Source organism: Microtus oregoni, unplaced genomic scaffold (assembly GCF_018167655.1).
Source record: "Microtus oregoni isolate MIOR12 unplaced genomic scaffold, Mior012 000003F_ref0000135, whole genome shotgun sequence".
Lineage (NCBI taxonomy): Eukaryota > Metazoa > Chordata > Mammalia > Rodentia > Cricetidae > Microtus > Microtus oregoni.
In genome coordinates this window covers 32761826-32785894 of record NW_024543062.1, presented here as the reverse complement: position 1 = coordinate 32785894, position 24069 = coordinate 32761826, and the positions used below count along the sequence as shown (strand labels likewise).

The 24069-nt window shown below is 50.8% G+C and overlaps 1 protein-coding gene across 2 annotated transcripts in view; it reads right to left on the bottom strand.

Moving 5' to 3' along the window:
* Positions 1 to 14166, bottom strand: part of Sgsm1 (small G protein signaling modulator 1) — a 71364-nt gene extending 57198 nt beyond the window's left edge. Inside the window, exons 1-2 of one of the 2 annotated variants that reach the window (XM_041648419.1) lie at positions 14083 to 14166; positions 13957 to 14000 (exon numbers count right to left, since the gene is read on the bottom strand). In XM_041648419.1, coding sequence (XP_041504353.1) covers positions 13957 to 14000; positions 14083 to 14101 — 63 coding nt within the window. In that variant the 5' untranslated portion in view covers positions 14102 to 14166. Of the gene's footprint in view, positions 1 to 13956; positions 14001 to 14082 lie in introns of those variants that run through there. The other variant, XM_041648420.1, reaches the window with a different exon arrangement.
* Between the last annotated feature and the right edge of the window lie 9903 nt (positions 14167 to 24069).

The window sequence follows — 24069 nt, the reverse complement described above, 5'->3', positions numbered from 1 at the left end:
GCAAAGAACCAACCCTGGTAAGTTCCGCTCCACTCGGCTTCCTAGAATGTCTCATTTCCCTCCTCTCCCCCCACCCCAATATTTCTCTTGCACTCCCCAAAAATTGTTGCGACAGACCAGCTCCCCAACTGGCTTTGTGCGGGGTCGTGTGCCCTTCTCTCTCCACCCACAGGCTATATTTGTTTGTTTGTTGTTTGTTTCCAGTTTCTCTTAGCTTTGGATCCCGGGACTCAGTCTGTAGAGCAGGTTGGCCTCGAACTCACAGAGATCTGCCTGCACCTACCCACCCAATGCTGGGATTAAAGGTGTGTGCCACCACTGCCCAGTGCCAACTGGCTATTTTAAAACACTTTCTCCTAGTGTCCGAGTATGATCATATTTGAAAAGAAAATCTTTAAAATTAGGCCATTGGGGTTGCCCCCAATCTAGTATAAGCAGTGTCCTCATATGAACAGGGAAAGAGGGACACAGGACAGATGGTCCAGAGGGAAGATGGCCCGGAGACAAGAGAGAAGATGGCATCTAAAGGCCAAGAGAGCACAACCCAGCACAAAGGTCTCTGTCCTTCCTTTGCAGCCTCCAGAACTTCAGGACAGCACATTCCTGCTCTGTGTAAATCAATCTGCCTGTGGTATTTTGTCACAGTATCCCAAGCAAACGAAAGCAACAGGACCCTTGTCCTCATCTCTGTGTGATGATCAAGGTCATGACTCAGCACTTTGCTCATTCTCACACACACACACACACACACACACACACACACACACACCCCAGAGACTGCAAGTGCAACCATTCTAGCAAGGTTCAGTTTCCTTTACGGGTGGGGAAACTGAGGCATGGAGGTTTTTTTTTTTCTTTTTCAGATAACTCACCCAAGATCTGAGAAGTTCAACCCAGGGTCCTTGTCTTACAACAGGCCACTGACCACATTTTGGTTTTAAGGAAGCGAGAGGTTTTACTGAACAAGTACCAGACTTCGCTACCTGTGGACAGCGCCCTCCTCAATGCTCATGCGGACATCACTGGCTCTACCCTAAATATGTAGAGAGTCAAGGTGTGTGGCTCAGGCACAGATCATGTACCTAACATGTGTGGGACTCCATCCCTAGCATTGTGACAGGGCAAGACAGTGCAGAGGTTCCTCCATGTTGCAATCTTGCTGAGATCATTTTAGGCTTAACTAGAATTTGGTCTTCTTGGTGGGAAGCCCCTGGAAAATTACCCAGCTCTATCCTAGAACCTGAGACCACCATGCCGCAGCTAGCTTATCTTAGCTTCTGTTAAACAACTTGTTTGTGCAAAACTCCCCCTGAAGCTGAAGGGCAAGATACCAGGATGTGGTTTTTGCTCTAAAAACCCCTTACTCTAAACACTTGGCACTGCACTTGGGTCCCGAATACTTGAGCTGACAGGAATCAAGACTGTCAGTTGGCTATAAAAAGAGTGAGTGGTCGTCTCTGGCGGGCTCCCCTAACAGCAGCATGCAAGCACTGTGTATGTGGGGTTCAGAGAGCTGAGGCACCTTCCCAAGGGCCATACAGACTGGGAACAACAAAGGAATTCTAACTCAGTTCTTTTGGAAGAACAGGCCTGCCCCTCTGCTGAACACCTAAGGAGCTGGGAACTCGGTGAGAAGGGACTCTCACCTGGGCAAAGAGAAGGGTGGATTCGGCTCACAGGCCAAGGCTGGGAGTCTCTCCCACACAGAGACCAAAAGAGACACTGAGCTGGGGGGTCAGGAGGGAGAGGTACCCCAAGAAGATCCTGCCAGCAACACCCTATGGGGACACTTTGGGAGGCCTCAGGGGTAAACATATGACCAGTAGGGTGTCTGGAGTCTGGATGCAGTCCCTCACAGCAGAACTTGCTCCTCTCGAAACCTGCTGAACCTGATAAGAATCAGTGTGCGTGTGTTGGGGCAGGGGTGTTGGAGAGACGGGCGGCTCAGTGGTTAGGACAACTGCCTTCTCTTCTAGAGGACCTGGGTTCAGTTCCCAGCACACAACAGTGGCTCACAATTGTCTGTAATTACAGTTCCAGAGACTCTCCATCCTCCGTAGGCACCAGGAATTCACATGTGCACAGATATAAATGCTGACAAAACATCCATATATACTCACTAAAGTTAATTAAAAAAATAGACAGGCATGGTGGCACACACCTTTAATCCAGCACTCAGGAGGCAGAAGCAGGCGGATCTCTGTGAGTTCGAGGCCAGCCTGGTCTACAGAGTGAGTTCTAGGACAGCCAGGGCTATTTAGAGAGATCCCATCCCCCTAAAACAAACAAACAAACACAACAACAAAAAACAAAGTGTCTAAAAGGCCTCCCTGAACTGGGCATGTTGACACAGTCCTGAAATTCAGGCACCCAGGAGAAGGGGCAGGAAGAACAGGTGTTCTAGACAAGTCTGGGCTAAGGAACAGAAACCTGTCTCAAAACAGACAAGCTGGCCAGGAAGTAGAGCTGTCCTGCTGGGTCTCACTTTCTGGGAAACAGATCTGAGGCTTCAAGCAAGCAGAAACCTACCAGGATTGTGAAGGTGCAAGGGCATGAGCTCTCCATAGGGGGCGCTCATGGGCCTTCCGCAGAAGGCCAAGGAGTTTCCACTTAGGGCTGCCCAGGACACAGCTGGCCCTGGGGTGGTAGCGGCCCTGCCCCTCCACGTAAGCCTCTGCCACACCTGCCTCAATTCAGACAGCAGCCCTGCCTCCCTGCCTCCCTCCCTCCCTCCCTCCCTCCCTCCCTCCCTCCTTCCACCTGTAAATATTTAAACAGCATAGGAGAATGGATCTCTAGAGGAAGTCAGGGAAGGCTGAGAAACTAGGCAGGTCTTCCAGGCTGGAGGGATGTTCCTGGGTCTATGGTTGCCCCGTTTGCTGCCCACCATGTATCCCCATCCTCCCACAGCCCACCTGGAATTCTGCCAGGTTCCCAATCAACTTCCACATTCCTGTCTCCCGCCCAGTGTTTCTGGTTACATTGAAGCCTTTGACTTGGATAGGACTAGGCTAAAATTTCCAGAATCTTCAGGCAAAATACTTCCCCTAGGACCCTGCACAGAGTTGCACCAAAACAACAGACCCCTTCTAAGAGACAGAGATAGAGCACAAAGGAGTCCTTGGAAGCCACTAGGCCTAGGTCAAACCCTGTCATTTACAGAGTGATCTCCAGCTTGGGTTTCCCATGGTGAAGGTGGGGGCCCCATACAGCTCTACCCTGGTCCCTTCCACTCACATGGTTCCTCGGAAGGATCCACCAACTCTCTTTCTAAGAACATCTAGAATGTCCTCCCATCCCTCCCAGCATGCTGAGTTCTTGGTATACCCTACCATGCTTGTACTCTTACACACCGAGTTTGTTGAATGACTGTTGGAGACCCTGAGGCCCATGGGCACACAAGTGCTCACTCATATGAGACAGTGACCACCCTGGGGCTGTTATTACCGCTAATGCCAATCACTGATGCCTCGGTAGCTCCATCCTCAGAACTGTCCCCACCTCCTGTCCTTCCTGATGGGCCTTTGTATATCAAAGGCCAAGGACAGCAAGGGTTTTTCCATAAAGGGCCAAAAAGGAAAAGAAAAAAACTTTCTGCCTTTTGGGAGAATGGCCCCATGCACCCAGGTCTCAGACGCAGGGAGGTGGTGTTAGTAAAAGCACATTTCGGATATCGTGTGGAGTACTGCAAGGATCTTTTCCTTCCGCTTCACTGAAGTTCAGGTCCAACTGGGCACTCTGAATTTTTATTTGCTAAACCTGGGAGACCTAATTGCAGGCCACAGTCTAGGTCACATGGTCTCTTTGGTTTTGTTTACAAATCTTTAAAATTGTTAAACAAACATCTTGCCTTAAGGGTGGGCATGACATGCTGGACTTGACCCACAGGGATCCCTAGCTGGAGGCACCCAGTACACAGGCTTGAGCAGAAGAGGTCTACAAACTCTCCTGGGCCCAGCTAACCCCCTCCAGCCCCTGCTGACACCTGCTGGTTGGTGAGTGAGGAAACACCGTGGGTGTCTCCACTCTTCCCGTGTTCCCAGAGAGACTAAGTCTGTGGAGCTCAGGGAGCTCCAGGCTGTCAAAAGTGGGGACCCCAGCAGCAGGGCAGCAAGCAGCGTTCACTTGACCCCCTGCAACTGAACATCAGGATCTGGTACATGGTCAATTCCTGGCTCCCCGGCCTTGATTCAGTTTCTGTGGGTCACCTCTCCCAGTCCACCTGGCACACACTGACTCCCTGGAAGAATCATGCTGCCAAAGGAACTTCCTTCGCCAATTACCAGGCCGAAGAAGGCAAGCACTCAAAGGCCGTGCCCTGCACAATGCCAATGATGCCATCCTGGAACAGGTGTACACACGGGGAATGTGAAGAGATTGCAGGATGCCAGGGCTAAAGGAGAGAGTAATAGGGGACTCAAAGGGTGTGCAGGGCAGTGATGGAATTCTGTTCACAAACTTGTCCAAGTGACCTGTGCCAAGAGGACCCTCAGTGCAGCCACAGGCCTCCAAGGAGACCATGACGGGTCCTTGAGGATTCTTTAGAGCCAGTGTGCAGCACCCCATCATGGGGAAGTGGGCTGCAGGGAAGGCCAGCATGTGGAGGGATGAGGGGATGGGGGATGGGACTCCAGGCCAGACCTGTAACCCTCTCCTCCAGTCTTTCCTGTTCCTCCACACATGCAGATGGAGGTAGCCAGGCTGGGGAGGATGACCCACATGAAGGGGTGCAGAGGGCAGGCCAGGGAGGTATGAAATTGGACAGCAGTGGGCCCCAGAGACTGCAGAGTGTTGGGAAATCTTTCCCCTGCCCACTCCCAGCCCACCCACTCTAAATAGGTGTTTGGATTGCAGGATGGAGGTCTGTGGCTCAGTCGCCTGAGTTAATGGTTTATCTGCTTGCTATAAATAGGCGCTGGGCATGGTTCCCTCACCGAGGGCTTGAGGACTGGCCGATGCCCCCACTACCACAGAGAAAGGTGTTCTAGGCAGGGGATGCAATTTCTACCAACCTGTACTGGTGCTCCCGGCCCTCTGGAACCAACCCTTCTCATGGGATGAGGTAGTTGGAAGGAGGAACCTCAACCTCCTCTACGCCCAGAGAAATGAGCCAAGCTCGTGCCTCACATGCCGCCCACACCCAAGAGCCGTCTGCCTTTTCCTAGGTGTGCTGCCCACCTCTTGTGACTAGGTCTCTGGCAATGCCCCAACTCCAGATGCACAGCCCTGCAGATGAGAAAACACAGATTCTCCCAAAAAACGCCTAAACCTGGGAGGGTATGAAAAGCAAATTTCAGGGGTTTGCTTAAAACACCCAGATAAAGCAGACACTGACTTTACCCTCCTGGGCCTTAAAAGGAAAAGCAGTTGGGATGCTGTCTTTAAGGGACAGTTTTTGATCCTATCACCAGTTATCTGCTGTATGCCCATGGGCAAGTCACTTCACTTAAAGTGCCTCCATTTAAACATTTCTAAAATGGGATAACACACAGGTCTGCCTCTCAGATGGCTGCAACATTTCTGCATTACATGTGTGACTATATACCAAGCACTTGATATAAAAACCAGAATGTGATAGAAGTTTCTAGAAATGCTCTGTATACCCGTTAGGTAGCACTAGCTACGTGGATCTGTTGAGAATTTGCAAAGAAGCAGGGATTGTTGAAGAATCATGTCTTATTTTCATGTGTGTTTGTGATGTTTGCACAAACACAGTTGTGTGTGTGTGTGTGTGTGTGTGTGTGTGTGTGTGTGTGTGTGTAGGGTGGACCACCGTGCATGTGTGGAAGTCATAGGACAACCTCAGCTGCCAGCCCTCACCTTTCTCCTGACCAGTTTTCTGTTTCCTAGGCCAGGTCAGCTGTGCTGTGAGTTTGGGGCTCTCCCTGTCCCCACCTCTCACCTCTTGCAGGCATGCTGGGATTACAGCACTTTATGCATTAACACGGGTTCTGGGGATTCAAACCCAGGCCCTCATTGAGCCCTCTCCTCAGTCATTTCCAACTCAACAATGGACCATAAGAGGGGACCTGGTGCCCAACTGTGCATTGGCCAGGCAGGGCCTGGAGCACAGGGAAGAACTGGGACCATCAGGGTGTTCATGTGTCTGGCTGGGCTGTGTCTTCTGAAGGGGGAGTCGAGCCCTTTCCCTCCCATTTCCTTTCAGTGAGCACAGTGATGGAAGTCAGTAGGCCTCACTGGAGCTGGGCTTCCCTGACTCTCACAGTCCTGCTGTCCAGATGGGCAGCTGTGGTCCCACCCCTGTGTCTGGCTCTCTGCCTGCCATTTCCTACCCATGGCTCCTCTGCTCTGCCCCTCCGGGCTTGACCAATCACAGCAACCTGCACTACAAAGGGATCATGTGACCCAGGCTGGAACAGACCCAAAGGCAAGGAAGGAAGCTCTCTTCTCTGCTGTGATGTCAAGGTCATGGGCAGACTGCGCCCCTGGGGATGCTGGGTACTTGCTGCTTCCTCACAGGGCCAACAAACACCTCGGATGGCAGCACAGAGGCAAGAGGTTCTTATGATATTATCCCAGGAAACAGCTGTACCCGAACCTGCTCACCCCAAACTTCCCAAACACTTGAGCCCAGACATCTGCTTCTGGCCCCTTCACTTTGTAGGTTTAGTTTTCTACCTAGGTTTTTAGGGCTTATTGAAGCTGAAATGGACGGAAGATGGACCTTGCTCCACTGTGCTTTGGCTGTATGACCTTGTCTGTGTTTATTAACCTCTCTGTGCCTCAAGAGGACTGGTTTGTGATTAAAGAAGAAGAAAGCACTTAGGATCCAAGTTCAGTAAATGGAAGGTGCTAGAATTTTATTAATTATTCATAAGTTACTAAATAATAATAATCAGAAGGGAACATGCTCAATCTCTGAGTATCACTGGGTCTCTAAACTACCAGGGTTCCAAGGGTCTCTTATTATTATTATTATTATTATTATTATTATTATTATTATTATTATTAACAAGTCACATAGCCCAGACTGCTTCACATTCCCTGTGCTGCTGCAGATAACCTTGAACTTCTGATCCTCCTGCCTCTGCCTCCTGAGTGCTGGGATTAAAAGCAGGTGCCACAATACCCAGTTCCATTTGGTTTTTTACTCAGTCTTTCTCTGGCCCGTTTATAAATACCCACAATCTGTCCCTGAGAAGGAGGAACCAGAATTTATTCTCCGAGATTCTCAACTATTGAAAGAAAGAGAAATACCACTGTCAGCGTTCGGAACTCTCTGGGCCCTAGGGCACAGGAACACATAACAGTAAGGGGGCGATGCCCAGGAAGTATGGCTTCCTTAGGCTGAACACTGTCTCCTGTAGGCTGATGAGAAAACAGCAGAGGGGGGACCCCCGCGCTGTCCACCCCAGGACAGGGGCACAGCCAGCCAAAGACTCAGCTATTCCAACTCAACTCCTAAGAGAGGGCAGTGGGCTCCCACTACATGGGAGCAAGGCTATTGGGGGTTTATCATCGGAAAGGGTCCTGCACTACCAGAGGGCAGAGCACACTTCATGAGGACTCCTGAATTATTGGTTTTGGCTCAGGAGAGTTGAGTTTGAAGTCAAGCCTAGGCTGCAGCATGGGTATTTCTATGACAGAGGGTGAGTGACCTGCCTGCCATCCCTGTGTCTCCTTAATGACTGCCAGGACACGGTGCTCCAGCAACCTCAGGGGACCTGGGGATGGCCTCAGCCGAGTGCCTTGTTCCCACAGCCTAACCAGATATCTCTTATTACATCTTACACACAGGCTTGGCACATTCAGAGCAGCATAAACAGGGACAAGTGGGCTGAAGGATGGAGCCAAATAGATGTTCTGAGGTCTCAGGCTGGCCAACCTCACTCGCCTGGAAGCTGGAAGAGACAATGGGAGTGGACAAACCATCTCTTCATGGAACGCCAGCTGCAGAGGCAGGACAAGGGCTCTGGCTTCCTCAGATCCCACCAGGAAGACACAGTATTGATGAGTTATATTTAGGGGTACTGATGACATTGTTGACCCCTAAATATAACTACACCTGAACCTGATCACCCCAAACTTCCCAAACACTTCAACCAAGAAATTCATTTTTAGCCTTCCCCCCCTCTGTAGCCAGAAAGTGCTGGTACTAGTGACAGAATGGCCCTGCCCTATCTGCTAGTCTGCATCAAAACATTCTTTGATGGAGCCCCTTCTGAGTGGCTGCAGGGCAGCCCTGGGAGGGGACAGCACAGGAGGTGCAGAAATCATCCCTTCTGCCACTTCGCTGAAGAGAGCACAAGCGCCAGGGCCTCCCACGGGTGTCCAGTGCCATTCACAGCTCCCAGAAGTCACCTCTCAGAACTTTGAAAATACATCAGACATGGCAGGTGGGCTGAAGAGACTGCTTTGTCCAAAAGTTTCACCCTTTGAAGCCCAAATAGAGCACACACACTCACCTGCACGCACATGCATGTGTGCACACACTCTCTCTCTCTTGCTCACTCAATAGCAAACAGTTTTGCCACCTGTACTTCATAGAGCAGGAACACGCAGGAAAAGCGACAGTGACTTCTCACTCATGAACTAGCTCACAAAGACTAAGTCAGAAAGCGGGATATAGAGGCGCAACCTTTAATCCCAGCACTTGGGAGGCAGAGGCAGGAGGATCTCTGTGAGTTCGAGGCCAGGCTGGTATACAGAATGAGTTCTAGGCCAGCCAGGGCTATGTAGTGAGACCCTGTTGAGAGAAAGAACAAGCCAGCGGTTCCTCTTGGCTATGGTGTCCTTGTTCCCAACCCCACACGCCTGCAGTCCTTTCATGTTCCTCTCTGGCTCAAAATTCCAACATGGCTCTCGGACTAAATACCAAGTCTCACCTGTCCACAGGCACGACAAGCCCCCCAAGTCTTTCTCTGACCTCGTTTCCACTCTTGTTCACTATTTCAGCCCCATTGACCTCTTCGCTATCCTTTGCTTCCAACTCAGACTCTGAACATGCTTGTGCTTGACCTGTAGACAGCAATATCCATCCCTCCTTCCCCCCTGCCCCAAAATCACCCCATCACAGAGGCCATCCCCGACCTCTGTGGTCAGCCCTTCCTTCCATCTCTCCCCGTCTCGTTTTCTCCATAGCACTCGGTGCTATCCATACCATACCGTGTGTGTGCGTGCTTGTGCATGCCGTGTGCATGTTCATGTTCACATGTACGTGTGGAAGCCAGAAGTTGATGTCTGCGTCCTCAGTCATTTCCCACCTATTCTTTGAAACAGGATCTTTCCCTGGGGATTGGCTCACCGACCGGCCATTGAGTTCTGGGGTTCAGCTCGTCTCTGCCTTCCCAGTGTTGAGGTCACACACTCATTCTGCTGTGCCAGCTTTTACATGGGTGCTGAGGATTTGAACCCAGACCCCCATGCTTGCACAGCAAACAGTTTGCCATGGAGTCACCTCCCCAGCCCCACCATCCATATTCTCATCTGCATCTTGGCTAAATTGTGCAGTGACAGCGGGTGACGGCTCCTTTTTCTCATTTTCCAAGCTGCAGCTTCCTGAACGGGGTTACGGTGCAGGGCTGCTCAGTAAACATTTGTGGACTGCGGAAGAGAATGAGGGAGGGAGAAAGGAGAAGCCATCCTTTCAAGGAGCAGGGAGGCGTCCATCGTGACCCCTATTAGACACAGCTTTCTCAGAACCAGCCCTCCCCAAATCTCACATTCTCTGTAGCTCCATCCCATCTGAGGTAGGCAGGTCGTCTTCACAGTGACAACCACAGCCTGGTACAAGTCTAGACAAATGCACTTTCCTCGTCTCCTTCCTTCACACCCATCTGCCCGAGTTGTTCTTCCAGAGACTGTCCGAAGATCACAGCTCCAGCCGCTGCCACCTGTTCCGAGCAGGAGTCTCCCAGGTGGTAACAGTGGTGGTTCTGGGTGGGGATGGAGGGGCTGGGGTGGAAGGGGTCGTGATGGTGAAGACAGTCGTGCTGTGGAGTGACAATGAGAGGTGACGGCGCTAGAAGTGGTGAAGTGGGGTGTGGGTGGACATACGATGGCCAAGATAACAGTTTGATGGAGGTGACAGTGGTGGGGGTGGTGGAGATGGTAGAGGGTCATGGTGATGACAGAAATGACAGTGGTGGTGGTGATGGTGGTAGGGGGAGTAGATTGTGGGGGTGATGGTGGTGGTGAGTGATGGAGATGATCATAGTGATGGATGATGGTGGAGAGGTGGAAATGGTGTTGCTGCTGCTGATGGTGGTGGGGATGCCGGGGGTGGTGGTGATGGTGTGAAAGGTGGTGTAGATGGTGGGGTGATGGATGCTGGCATATGGCAGTGTTACGTGTACCTCAGGATGTTAAGCAGCACCTGTGACCTCTTCCTGCAGATGCAGGGCGCTCCCATAGTTGTTACAAGCAAAACATTTCCAAACACTGCCAAATGTCCCCGGGCAGAGCTGCACACTTACACTAAATACATATGAATTCTTGTGTTTGATTCAAGGCTTGCATGGTGACCCTGCATGTTATCTGGAGATTGTTTTGAGGTGGTCAAGTTGTCCTCTGTCCTTTATCAAGACTGCTGGGTTAGAATGAAGCCCAAGCGTCTCCACGGCAACATCACTCGGTTCCCTCATCTTCCTTCAGCCTTCTTAGCACATCCCCCATTTCTTTCATCATCCCATTTCCCACTTCAGGGCTGGGGGTGGGGTGTGCTCCCCCTAACTAGACACAGCTCAGCAGCTGCGAGGCTGGCTCTGCAGTACAGCCAGCTACCCACACCCTGCCTCAGCTAGCTGTAGGTTCCCCCGAAGGACCCATCTCCTTCCAGGGGTCTCATCTGCCGCCCACAAGCCCCTGCTTTCTTCTCTCCAATTAAGAGGCCTCCTGGCAGCAGCCAGAGGCAGGAAAACAAGGCAGTTAGTCACTTAGCTTCCGTTATCAACCTGGATCATGTGGCTGGCTCTTTTAATGGCTGTTGTCATGACAACGGGAAGCCAGTCTCTGCTTGCTTTGGGAACCAAAACAAAATTAAGGGGTGGTGGCAGGGAGGGGAAGGCGAGCCAGGAAGGAGTCAGCTCAGAGTTGGTGGGCTTTAGCTGGAGAAGAAGGCATCCCTCCGACATCAATCTAACCTCCGAGAAGCGCAGGTGAACACGGAGGATGCTTACACATAGTTTATTCTGCCCACTGAGTCATTTTCATCCCTATTATGACAAAATGGTCACCCAGATACCCGCAAAGATAAAGAGAGATGCTTCTGGGAGACTGCGATTGGCAAGCCACTGCAACGCCCCATCCTGCAAGTTTGCAGATGTTTCTGCTCAGTGCTGGTGCCTGTGCTTTGGTCTGGCTATGTCAAGACCCCACACACCTTCTGCAATCCTCTTTTTCATTTCACTGCTGGGCCTTCCAGGGTCTGTCTCCTCTGGAAGAATGTTTCCCCAGGAGGCCAGGGAACCCTTGTCCTGGTCACTTCAGTGCCTATAGACCCTCTCTGTAGCGGATGAATCCAGGACTCCACTCCAGCTTTGGTTGAACTCCAGGCTCCTTCCTGACCCACATGATGGGTATTGGGTCCTGACAGCTCCCCAGGCTGGTTCTGGACAGAAGTCCTAGCCCCATAGGTTCTGTGGGTGGTTGGAAGATGGCACAGTTCGGAGCAGGTTTATACAGCTGTCTGGCTATCTAGGAGAGTCCTCTGTCACCTCTTCCGTGAGGAAGAGGGAGGTTGTGGCACGTAGGGGTGTGGCTAGTGAACCCAGACGAGTACAGCAGAGAAGGCCTGCTGATCAGAGTTGTGGCAAATTTCTTCCTATCCCTCTAAAGCTGGGAGGTGGGCAAAAGAAGCTGTAGACGGAGGGGTAAGATTGGGGGGCCAACTTGAGAGCTCCAAGATGGCATCCTTCCTCCTGCTGCCCTGCACAGAGTCTGTCCCCTTCAAACGGCCAGCTGTGTCCAGTAGTGTAATGGGAATTGTGTCACCCTTTTGTCGCCTCAAGGCTCAGATTTTACCGAGACCTAGATGGAGAGTGTACTCCTTGGCTGTTAGTCTGGGTAAACTCTGGTCCCTGTCGGCTGGGTGTTGTTAGAACCCTACTGCGAGCCCCAGTTCTGTCGCTGCCATTTTCATAAGGTCGCTATGTCTTGTGGGCACAGCACGGAAAAGCCCCCAACAGAAGCTCAGATCCCCACGTGGCAGTCCCTGGAGTGACTGTCCTCCGTAAATAAGATTTAGAAACTGGGATGTTTACGGCTGAATCCTGCTCAATAATCTGCTGATTCCAGCGACTGTCTTGCCTATCTCAGGGCTCGAGAGCTTACTCCGCTCAGGCCCAAGTCAAGAAGGCAGCTCCCTCCAAACCCAGTGGTCTCCAGGATCGAGGAATCAAACAGATGCGTGTCACAGGACGGGGGCAGCACCCCACAGCCTTTCTAGGAGCACAGCTAGATCGGTAAGGACCAGACTTGGGGCATGGGGCCCCATGTGTTCCTCAGCAGAGGGGGAAATGAAATCCTAGTGAGGGGAGGTGTGACTCATGGGTGACTTTGAGGGAGCTGGTGGCACAGGCTGGAAATTAGGGTGTCTCCTAATTTCCCAGAGGCCTCACTCACCCTCTCTTCTAGTCACACCCTCTTTTGTCAATCATTTTGTTAACAATGGTGGGGGGTTCATGCCAGACTAACAGCCAAGGAGTATGCACTCCATCCAGGTCTGGGTAAAACCTGAGCTACAATCTTTCCACTTTTAACCTAAGACCTTTCCTCCAAAGGGCAGGGGTATGAGTTTGTGGGGCTGGGGTCTGAATTGTACGGCGTCTCATGTCTTCAAAGAGAGCTTTACAAAGACTGAGCTAAAAGCTTCTAGGCCTTTCTGAGGGAAAACCCCCTCCCCAATCTATCTATCTTACACATCACCTCATCTGAAAATTCTAGAATCTGCAGCCAGTCCTGGAGCGGGTTCTTTTAGACAAGGAATAAGCTACATTCAGAAGACACACCCACGAGCCCCAAGAGGAAGAAGGTGCCAGCAACAAGTCCCAGCCTCCAGCTGCCCAGGTGGCTGCCACCGGGAAGGGAGGGCCTCCCGGGTGGCACTTGTACGTACACACGCCTGCATCACACAGGTGTACAGACGGGCACAGACACACACCCATGCTCAGGAAGCAAGGGACAGACTCCAGCCTGGCTCATGGATTCACAGGCCAGCAATCTCTTGGGATAAGAACCCCAAGATGAAGAAGAGGCAGTGGGGGAGGGCAGGCTGAAGGAGAGGGTGGAGATAAAATGGGGAGGGCAACACCACACTATACACATACACTCAATCTTACTCATTCACACAAATACACACATGTAGACTCACACTGGTATCTCCAGATAAGTGCACATGTGTTTCCCATACACTCAAGCACATCTACACCTACAGGCCCACAGACATCGAAATGCCACCTCAGCCTTCTAAACCGTCTCTACTCCCAGGGCCCTGGGAGGTCAAGCCTGGGCTCACAGCTGTCGCTTTCCTCCCCGGAGGCAGGCAGCCACTCCTGTTTGATCCCGTGTGCATGGCAGGCACGCAAGAGGGGGACAGCTGCCCTGTGACCCTTAAGAGCTCTTTCAGACAGAGTCCCTGGCACCTAGAGGTGGCTCTAAGAACTGAGCATCTGGGGTGGAGCAGGGGGTTAGCTTTATGATTCATAATTGAACCTCTCCCCTGCCCCAAACCTGGGGACATTCTGCATCACTATGGAGGAGCCCCACATCACCTTACCCCACCCCAGGAGTGAGAACCACCCACCTGCTCCTCCACAAGAAACGGTCCCACTGTGGTAGACTCCTACCATTCCCACACCTGGAGAGTCTTACACCCCTAAACACCCAGGACCCCTCACCCCTGAACCCCTCTCCGGCCCCGGCCCTGGTCAGCCATGCACAGTCACTGCCAGCCTGGTGACCACGGTGACCCTGTCGCCCCGGGGTGGCTGCCCCTACCTCCTTCTTCACAGTGCGCAGCAGCCTCTGGCGGGTCTCGGCCTCTGCGGGACAAGCAGGGAAGGGTGGTGAGCTGAGCGGAGGCTGAGGGGCCTGGCCGCCCTCCCGCCGCCCGCCCATGCTTACCCGCAGGTACTGAAGCCATGGTTCGTGCTGGTCGGTGCGGGGTGCGCAGGGTCCCCTCTCCGCGTCCTGCTGCAACCGCGAGGGGCGGGGCCGGCGGGAGATGAATGACAGCCCAGGATGTGGACGTCAGAACCCTCCCACTCGCCCCGCCCGCGAGACCTCAGCGCCGCCTCGTGGACAGTATAAAGCACATAGCAGCCTGCAGTCCTCCAAGGCACCATCCTCACAGGCCTCCTCCAGGGCATCAGTATCATCCGGTGCCAAGCTGCCAAGAGTAACATAAGATATGGCACTGTGGTCCATACCCTGTGTCTCCAGTCATACATATTTAAAATGGGGCAAAGCTAACATGGAGACACGTACCTCGTCAGTGGGGAGACTGAGGCAGGGACTCAAAGTCAGGTCTTGCCTCCATAAAACTTGATTCATCCTGTATAAAGTGGATATAAGTTCTAGAATGATCTGATAATCAATCGAGATGTTTTATCTGGAATTCTCAACACAGACCAGAGAAAAGTCTGGTGGCTATAAAGGGTAACTGCTTCTGCTTCATATCTTCCTCCTCCTCCTCTCCGTTTCTTTTATAGACTCTGCTGAGATACACTTTTCTCCCCTGGGGAGGCGAGCCTCATCGGTGCTTCCTCCTCTATATTGGGAACTAGGTTTCGGTCCTTTATGTGTCTACTCCCACACAGAGCTCCCGTAAGCCAGAATCTCCAGTCCTATTAGGACAAAGGCGTGTTCCACCCAGAGCCTTCACCAATTACATCCTAAATCCCCGACTGTGGCCTCCAGAGAGAAATCAGGTCAACAAGTATTCACTGAACACCTCCAACGTGCCAGGTCACAGCGTTGGAGAGTCTGAAGCATGGGCACATTGCTGTGGCACTCGGACAGTAGACCATAAAACACCTGAGTGAGGGATAGTGAGGTGGAAGGTTCTGGAGAGAAGTGGAGTAGACACAGGAGAGGTACCAGTGAGTGAGACTGACACCTGAAACAGGGAAGCTGTGTTTTCTCACTGAACAGAGAGAAAGGAGGAGGCTGGGGATGCCAGGGGAGTAAGAGCCCGGGGGGTAAAGGAACAGGAAGATTAAAGGTCCCTAAAGTTGGGGTGTGCCTGCCTGGAAGACAGCATGAAAGGTGGTCAGAGGCACCGAGTGGGAAAGCAAGACAGACTGTGGTATGGCATGGGCCAAGACCATGCACTGAATCAGCAATAACGCCACCCTCTTCCTCCCATACCCAGCCCCTCCACTCACAAGAGCTAGGGCTTGCAGCCATGGTCCCAGAGCCCCTCATATGTATGCTGGTAGGCTTTCAGTCACAATACTCCGTCACCCTCTCCAGTGAGGTGCGCCTGGTGCCTCCAGGATGCCAGAGAATGGGAAATACGAACTTGACAAAAGATAAGAATAAATTAAGGGTGTACTATGTGCTGAGCTCTGACTGCGTAAGCTCACTGATCCACATACCTCCGCCCTCCATGATCCTTACCCACAAAGAAAACCAAGCCCAAACCTTGGGAGAGTTTTCTTGGGGTCCACAGAGCAAGCAAGCAACAGTGGAAGTCATGGACCATGTGGCTCTCCTCACTAGGGCACGCTAAGTAGAGCTGGGTGACTCGGAGTCGGGAGCTTCAATCTAGAAACATCAAATCAGATGTTTCTCTTTTCCACACCAAGCCCCGCAAAGCTTCTTGGGATAACCCTTGAAAATGCAGGATTTTCCCCTAATATAAATGACTGTCTAGACCCACAGCAGTGGCCTTGGAGGGGACTGGACATTGCCTTAGGTCTGAATCCCAAGCCTTGCACTCTGTCCGACTTAACTATTACTGTGATGAAACACCACGGCCAAGAGCAAGTTGGGGAGGAAAGGGTTAATTAGCTTATACTTCCACATCACACTGTTCATCACTGAAGAAAGTTAGGACAGGAACTCAGACACGGCAGGAACCTGGAGACAGGAGCTGATGCAGAGGCCATGGAGGGTTGCTGCTTACTGGTTTGCTCCTCATGGCTTGTTCAGCCTGCTTTCTTATAGAACCCAGCCAGGACCACCAGCCCAGAGGTGGCACTCATTACCTGTACTGAGCTGGGTCCTTACCCACCAGTCACTAATTAAGAAAATGCACTATAGGGTTGTGTACAGCCCAAAGTGATGGAGATATTTTCTCAGTTGAGGTTCCCTCCTCTCTGGTGTTTGACCCTTATGTCAAGCTTACATAAAATTAGCCAGCACAACTTTCTTCTTGTCAGTTTGACACACAAATGCATCACTGTTAAACACACCACTTTTCCTTTCTTGGTCATCCCCAAGTGCACACATTAATATGAACATCACAACATTAAATATTACAAGTCTTACAAGTTCCACGGTCTTTACAAATGCAAGCATTTAAAATTCAGTCGATTTAAGAACCCAAAGCCTCTTTTAGAGCCTAAAAATCTTTTTAAAAATTCAGGCTTTCAACTGTGAGCTCATATAAAATCAAAAATAAATGAAATTTCTCACTTCAAGAGAGGAGAACCAGGGCACAGTCACAATCTGAAAAAAGGAAAACCAAACTAACTGTGCCAATAATCCACTGCCCAATGTCTGGGGTTAACTCACCATCTTCTGGGCTCCTCCAAAGGACTTGGACACTTCTCCGGCTCCGCCCTCTGCAGTACACAGCTTGTCTTCCAGGCTCTGGCTGGTTCCACTCCTCCATTGCTACTGTTCTTGGTGGCCATCCCAAAACACTGGGTCTCTGCTGCAACTGGGCTGCACTTTCACCCCTGGCCTCTCCTGGGCTCTCTTCAGGGACTCCAGCCCTGCCACACAGTGCCAGGTCTCAGCTGCTCTCCATGACCCCTGCAGGCCTTCAAAGCCAGCACCACTGGGTGACTCTTGCACTACCAAGTTCAGCTGTCAGCACAAGGCACAACCTCGGCTGCCTCTGGACCCCAGCTTCTGTGTGCTGGCCCTGAGGACACACTTCCCAGAAGACTTCACCTCAGTGATGTTGGTCTCTTCTTAATCACAGCTGACTCTTCAGACCCAGCTGACCAGAACTACAGAATCTCAATTCAAAACAACTGCCCTGATAGTCTTGGCTTCCCTCTGACACTCCACAAAACAGGCCGCCATCATCTTCACGATCCTCAACATTCTTCTCTCCCAGGCCCCTACAGAACAGCCCACTGAGTCCTCAACACTCAACATCTTTTCTAGTCCAGCATTCCAAAGTCCTTCCACAGTCCACCCTTCTGTCACAGCAACATCCCACTATGCTGGTACCAACTGTCCTAGTCAGGGTTGGTAAGGAAAAGGTTATGGCTTACACTTCCACATCACTGTTCCTCAGTGGAGGAAGTCAGGGCAGGAACTCAAGCAGGGTAGGGACCTGGAGGCAGGAGCTGATGCAGAGGCCATGGAGGGGTTCTGCTTACTGGCTTGTTCCCTGTGGCTTGCTCCAGACTGCTTTGTTCTGGAAACCTGGACCAGCAGCCCAGGGGTGGATCCACCCACAATGGGCTGGGTCCCCAACCAGCAATTAAGAAAATGTCCTACAGGCTTACCTACGGAGCAATGTTATGGAAGAAATTTCTCAGCTGAGACTCTCTGCTCTCTAAGGACTGAGGCTTGTGTCGTTGACATAACAGTAGCCAGCTCACACTCTCTGTGAAGCTTGAGATCCTTTAGGAAAGCCTCCTCCTAGCCCAGAAACTTCTTCCGGCCCCACAATGCCGTTGGCGACAGACGCCTGTGTCTGCAGCACCTTCTAGAGACGAACGTGAACATTGCATGCAACGCTAACTAAACCAAATACCTAAGAATTAGCTCCTTGTTGCGGTCCCTCACAGGCATGTTCTCCCAAGTTGCAATGCAGTAAGAATGATAACAGCTGCGATTTGCTGATGAGGCCAATGCTGTGCCATGAACGTCACGCATGTTGTCTCATTTAAGCTGCCAATCAACTCCACAGAGGGTCCTCCAGAGAAAGCCTTTAAGATGTATGACAGAGAGTAAGGGAGGCATTCTCAGTGCAGAGGAACCCCGGTTAGCTTGCCTGGCTCCTGGGGTGGGAAATCTAAGGTATACCCAGACAGGAGTAGGTCAGGCATTCCTCGGAGCATGCTGGGTAAGAGGGACAATAGATTTCACAAGGAAGGACAGCTGACCACCTTCCCTAGTGTGGGTGAGCCTTGTGCAGGCAGCTGAGGACCCAAAGAGGAGAAAATGGAAGAGGAAGAGGACCGCCTCTCTGCAATCACTTAGTCAGGGACACTTGAACTTTTTTGGAGTTGGATTTAAATCAGAATTTTGGCTCTTCAAGGATGCCAGCTTGTCAGACAGAGTTGAGCTGAGCCACCAGCCTTCCTGAATCTCCAGGTCTTGGAGATCTGAAGAACTTGGGCATCCCAGCTTCCATCACTGTGTGAGCTGATGTTTACGGCAATCTCTCTTTCTGTACATGTGTGTGCACACATACAGTCTGCCTCTGCAGCTGCAGGTCGCCCTCCTGTGAATTTAACCAACGGTGGGTAGGAAAGAACTGGCCACAGCAGCCTCTGTGCTGAACACGTGTGGGCTGTTTACATGCGATTATTTCTTACTCAGTACTGCCCAGCGTCTCTCACATCCCATTTGCACTGCTTTAAGTATTGGAGATCATGTAGAGAGGTTATAGGAGGATGTGTGCACAGATGCCAGCCATGTGAGGGGCAGGAGCACCTGATGATTTGGTCCATTCTCTATGGATCCCAACGGATGGCCGCATATTTTATGAGTATATATTATATGTGTAGAGTGTGTATACATGCATATAGATTTATATGCACACACACGTGTGCACCTCTTCTGCTCTGTTTCTCTGGAGAAGACAGATTAATACACTTGTCACTCAATATTAATCTCTTTCTCCCTCTTTTTTAAAAAAGTCGAGTTTGTCCTGGTGTTGCCTTCTGTCTTGGACACCTGCTTCAAAGGAGGTATGCCACTTCCCGCCTTAGGTAGGTCCTGATTGGCTTAAGTCAACCACCAGGTCCTGTTTCCTCTGCCAGTAATTGGCCTATTAATTAATTAGTTTACCCTTCTATTCGTTTATTGATTATTTGTATGTGTTTTTGTGTGTATGACTGCCTGAGGAAGCCAGAGATTGGTGTTAGATGTTCTCAACCTTTAAAAATACTTTATTTACCTTATTTTTAATTAAAAAGATATTTTTTATTTTATGTATATGGGTGCTTTGCCTCTATGTGTGTCTATATGAAGTGACCCCAGAGGCGGGGGGAGGGTGTCAAGTCCCTAGGAGTTGGAGTTACAGACAGGTGTGAGCTGCCGTTGTGCTGGGAATCAAACCTATGTCCCGTGGAAAAGCAGCCAGTACTCTTAACCACTGAGCTATCTCTCCAAGTCCCTTCCTTTATTTTTGAGACAGGGTCTGTCATGGAACCTGGAGCTCGCTGGCTGGCCAGCAAGCCCCAGGGATTCTCCTATCTCTTTCTGGCCAGCACAGAAATCAAAGGTTCATGAGGCCTCACCTGACTTCTTTATGTGGGTGCTGAGATCTATCTTGAGCAACCACTGATTGGTTTGAACAAGAGCATGTGACACCGTTCTGGCCAATAAGATGCAGGGAAAGTCCCCCCTGTGCCTTCTGGGGGTGCCTCCTTGTTCAGGCAGAGGCCTGCAGATAACACAGCCCTGCTTTGGGGTGCTGGTCCTTTCTGTCCACTGTTCCCTGGCAGTCAGAGGACACAAGTGGCACCGGGTCCTAATGAATTCAAGCAAAATCAAAGACACTGCAGCATCCACCCCTGGATGAAGTCTCAGAGGCAGGACTTTCTCTTACTGGCAGTTAAAATAATCCCGCTGATGCAAATGAGCAACACGGGGTGCCCTTCTGTTTTCACACACGTGAACTGGACAGTCTGACTTACTTTTCCCTGCCAAAGTTCAAAATCTAGGTCAACAAACGCAGATCACTGTAGAGCATATAAGCTCATTCCTAGGAAACGATGTTGGTTTGTATACTGTGTTCTGGATGCTTCCTGACGTCTCTACCATGTTCTAGAATGAAATACATAATCCTGAAATGAAATCCTAGAATGAAATACTTTGCATCCTGAACAAGTTTAGGACGATTACAGAAGTGTCAGTATGGTTGCTAGTATGTATCGGTTCCACAATCCATCCCACAGCAGACTCAAAAAGGTCTGTCCCAAGTTCAGACTGCAGGAGGCGCTGCTGAGCAGATGAAGTCACCGTTTTTTACCCGAGGCAGCTATCTGGTACAGACCTGGGTCTGTGTCATGTTGCACTCTGGCCAGCTGTACACAGAGTTTCAGCTTCTCTACATCTTTGCCCAAACTTATTGTGTGTGTGCGCGCGTGTGTGCATGTGCATCTGTGTGCACACACATGAGCACAGACGTATGTATTGTATTCATAGGCTGTACACCCAATTGGACAGGTAGAGGCCAGACGACACATTGGGTGTCCTGCTCCTTCACTCTCTGTCTTGTTCCCTAAAACAGAAAATGGAGCTAGGCTGATAGGCAGCAAGCCCTCTTGAAGATCCTCTGGTCTCCACCCTCCAAGGTGCTGGGCACACAGGCCTGTGTGGGGCGGTGTCCTGGGAATCTGAATTTAGGTCCCTGTGGTTGTACAGCAAATGTTCTTTCCCACCTGAGCCAAGCTCAGCAGCCCACAAGCTTCTTTCTATTTTTCAGTCATCCCAGTGCGAATGAAGTAGAAGCACACCGCTTCTGATGTTCATTCCCCAGCGACGAAGGACACTGACACTGCTTAGGTGCTATCTGCTACCTGTGTGACTTCTGGCCAATGCTGTTGGTCAGTTCTTAAAATTGGATTGTTGGTATTTCTGTTCAGTTGTACAAATTCTTTATGTATACTAGACACTGCTGTTATGGAACATACGATGTTCTGGGATATCCCCCACCCCCATCCCATGGATTATCTTCTCTATTTTATACTAGCCTGTTAAAATGCACATATCGTAAATTTTTGTGAAGTCTAATTTACTCATTTTTCCCCCTCTCTTCACTTGAACTGACAGCTAAGAAAACAATCTCCAAAGCATGGCTATTTGGTCCTATATTTTCTTCCACAGGTTTTATAATTTTAGCTTTTATCCAGTCCATTTTACATATGGGACGAGATGAGGATCCTGCGTACATTTTCAGATTGACTCTTGGTTGCTGCTCCACTCTGCAGGGCCAGATGGCTTGGCTGGTTTCCGGACTCTCAGGTCGACTTCACCATTCATGTGACAATCTTAATGGCAGTGCAACAGTGTTTTGGTCATTTTCATTGTTTTTATTTTGTGTGTGTGTGTGCTGTGTGTGTGTGTGTGTGTGTGTGTGTGTGTGTGTGAGGTGTGTGTGTGCATGTCACAGAAGGCACATGGAGGTCAGGGAATAACTTCAGGTGTCAATCTTGACCTTCCATTCTGTCGGAGGCAAGGCCTCTCTTGTTCTCTGCTTGTGCACCAGGCTAACTGGCCCACCAGCTGCCAGGAGTCTCCCATTTCTGGTCTCTGTCTTCTAGGAGTGCTGGGATCAATCACACCCCCATGATCAGTTCTGGCCTCTGTCTTCTAGGAGTGCCGGGATCAATGCTCACCCCCATGTCAGTCTTTGCATGTGGTCACTTTAGCCACTGAGCCATCTCCCCGGCCCTCAACTTTATTTGAAACCTGTGAAAATGTTAAAGATGTGCTATCCAGTCTTTGTCTTCTTTGTCAATATCATTTTGTCTTGTGGAGATTTCTTAATGTCCCCTATGAATTTTAGTCTCCATTTTTCCACTTCTGCAAAGATGAGAGGGGGTCACCATGGCGACCCACAGGAAGGGGACCAAAGCAAGGGATCACCCACCTTTAATCACATGACCTTTCTGTCCTCTTCCTCACTCAGGAGTGAGGAACTTGGCTCCACCCACCCACCCACCAAGTGTTCACCTTCAACTGTTGTTGACCCGGAGGCCCTGAACCCAGTGGGGCTGAAGGGGAGAGGAAGGGCACCTCCTCATTAGAGCTGGCAGCTGGGCCAGCAGGTTCTGCCCCCACTGATTCTTGCTGCTGGGAGAGCTGGGACAGGCCAGCCACTCTTCTGCCTCTCAGCCAACCTTTTCCCCAGCCTTTAGACATTTTCTTCTAGATGCCACTGTGGCCCACAGCCAGCTCTTCTTCTGTGCCACTGGGTGATGCCCTGTGCTCATGGACGCCACTTTCCTGAGATGCCGCAGGGGCTCAGGGGACTGTGGGGAGTCCAGAATGTTTGCCAGGGTTCTGATGTTACAGTAACTATAGCAGTATGTTCACAGGCAGCCTCAGTCATGGCATCCATGTGTACCAGTCTCTGCCCCCAGATAAACTCCTGGAGCCCCATAGTCCTGGAGATAGTGGTCTCACGGCACATATGGGAAAGCAAAATCTCAGAGAGGTATGATAACCTGCTTGGAGGCACACAACACACAGCTGGTGAGTAAGGGTTTGCTCTCTATGTTCATGAGCCAGAGACTTAACATTGTCCACAGAAGGGGCCATTTTTAATCTTTATCACTTTAAGTGTGTGTTTAAAGAGAGCAGAAGGCAACCTACAGGAGTTGGTTCTATCCTACCACATGGGTCCCTGGGATCAAATTTGGGTCCTTGAGCTTGGCAGCAAGCTCCTTTATCTGCTGCACCGTCTTGCTGGCCCTGAAGCTATTGTTTTTAACTCGTGCTGTGTAAACTTCGTATATTCTGTCTTCGTACATTTGTGTGGCTTGCCCAGAATGTGTGGGGTCCTGGATTCCATCATATCCTAGGTTTCTATTGCTGTGATAAACACCATGACCAAAGCAATGTGGGAGGAAAGGGTTCATCTCATCTTATAGCCTGTGGTCCATCATCCAGGGAAGTCAGGACAGGAGCGCAAGCAGGACAGGAACCTGGAGGCAGGAGCTGATGCAGAGGCCATGGAGGGGAGCTGCTTACTGTCTTGTTCCCCTTGGCTTGCTCAGCCTGCTTTCTTATAGAACCCAGGACCACTAGCCCAGGGATAGCACCACTCACAACGGGCTGGGCCCTCCCCATCAATCACTAAGAAGACACCCTACGGTTTCTGGCCAGCTGGCTAGCCAGACAGCCCCAGGAATCCTCCTGTCTCCATCTCCACAGGATTACAGATGTGTGCTGAGCCTGGCTTCCATGGGTGCTGGGGGTGGAGCTCAGGTCCTCACACTTGCACAACACACACGCTGCTGACTGAACTATCTTTCCAGTGTCCCCCCACTGCTGACTGAACTATCTTTCCAGTGTCCCCCTCCCAACTCCTGATAGAATTATCTTTCTAGTGTCCTCCCCCCCACCGCTGTGTGCCCTCTCAGAAGATGAAGGAAGCAGGAACAGAGTAGGTACGGACCCCACAAGAAGCAGCTTTACTTTAAAGACAGGCACATGACTGTGAAATCAGGCTTCTCTTGTTCTGTCTCATCATCCATGGTTTCATAAAAGACAAACCAGCCCTAGGGCCCAAGGAGCAGGAAGGACACAACTTTAGAAAAGACAGAGATGTGCCCCGAGGAGGAGACAGGTGCATGCTCATGCTGATATTTTTGCTGCAAATATTCGGGCTGATTTAGTCTTGCCTCTAATGCCTCCTGTCTGTGACTTTAGGGAAGTGGCCGCGCCTCTGCCCCTCACCACCTGTTTCTTGGGCTTGTAACCAGCTGAGATGGTTTGATCTACGCAAAGTGTTTAATAGTCCATAAGTCCCCGTACGAGCATTTAGGTTACAGGCAGACACACAGTACCACATCCAGGGATTTGAACTCAGGTCCTCATGCTTGCACAGCAAATACGTTTACTTCCTGAGCCATCACCCCAAGCCTGGGCAACATTTTAATCTAACATAATGCCAAACACAATGTTCTAAACACGATGCTCTGTCCCTGGTTCTTCTTGTCGCCTTTTCCTGAGGGTCGACCAGAT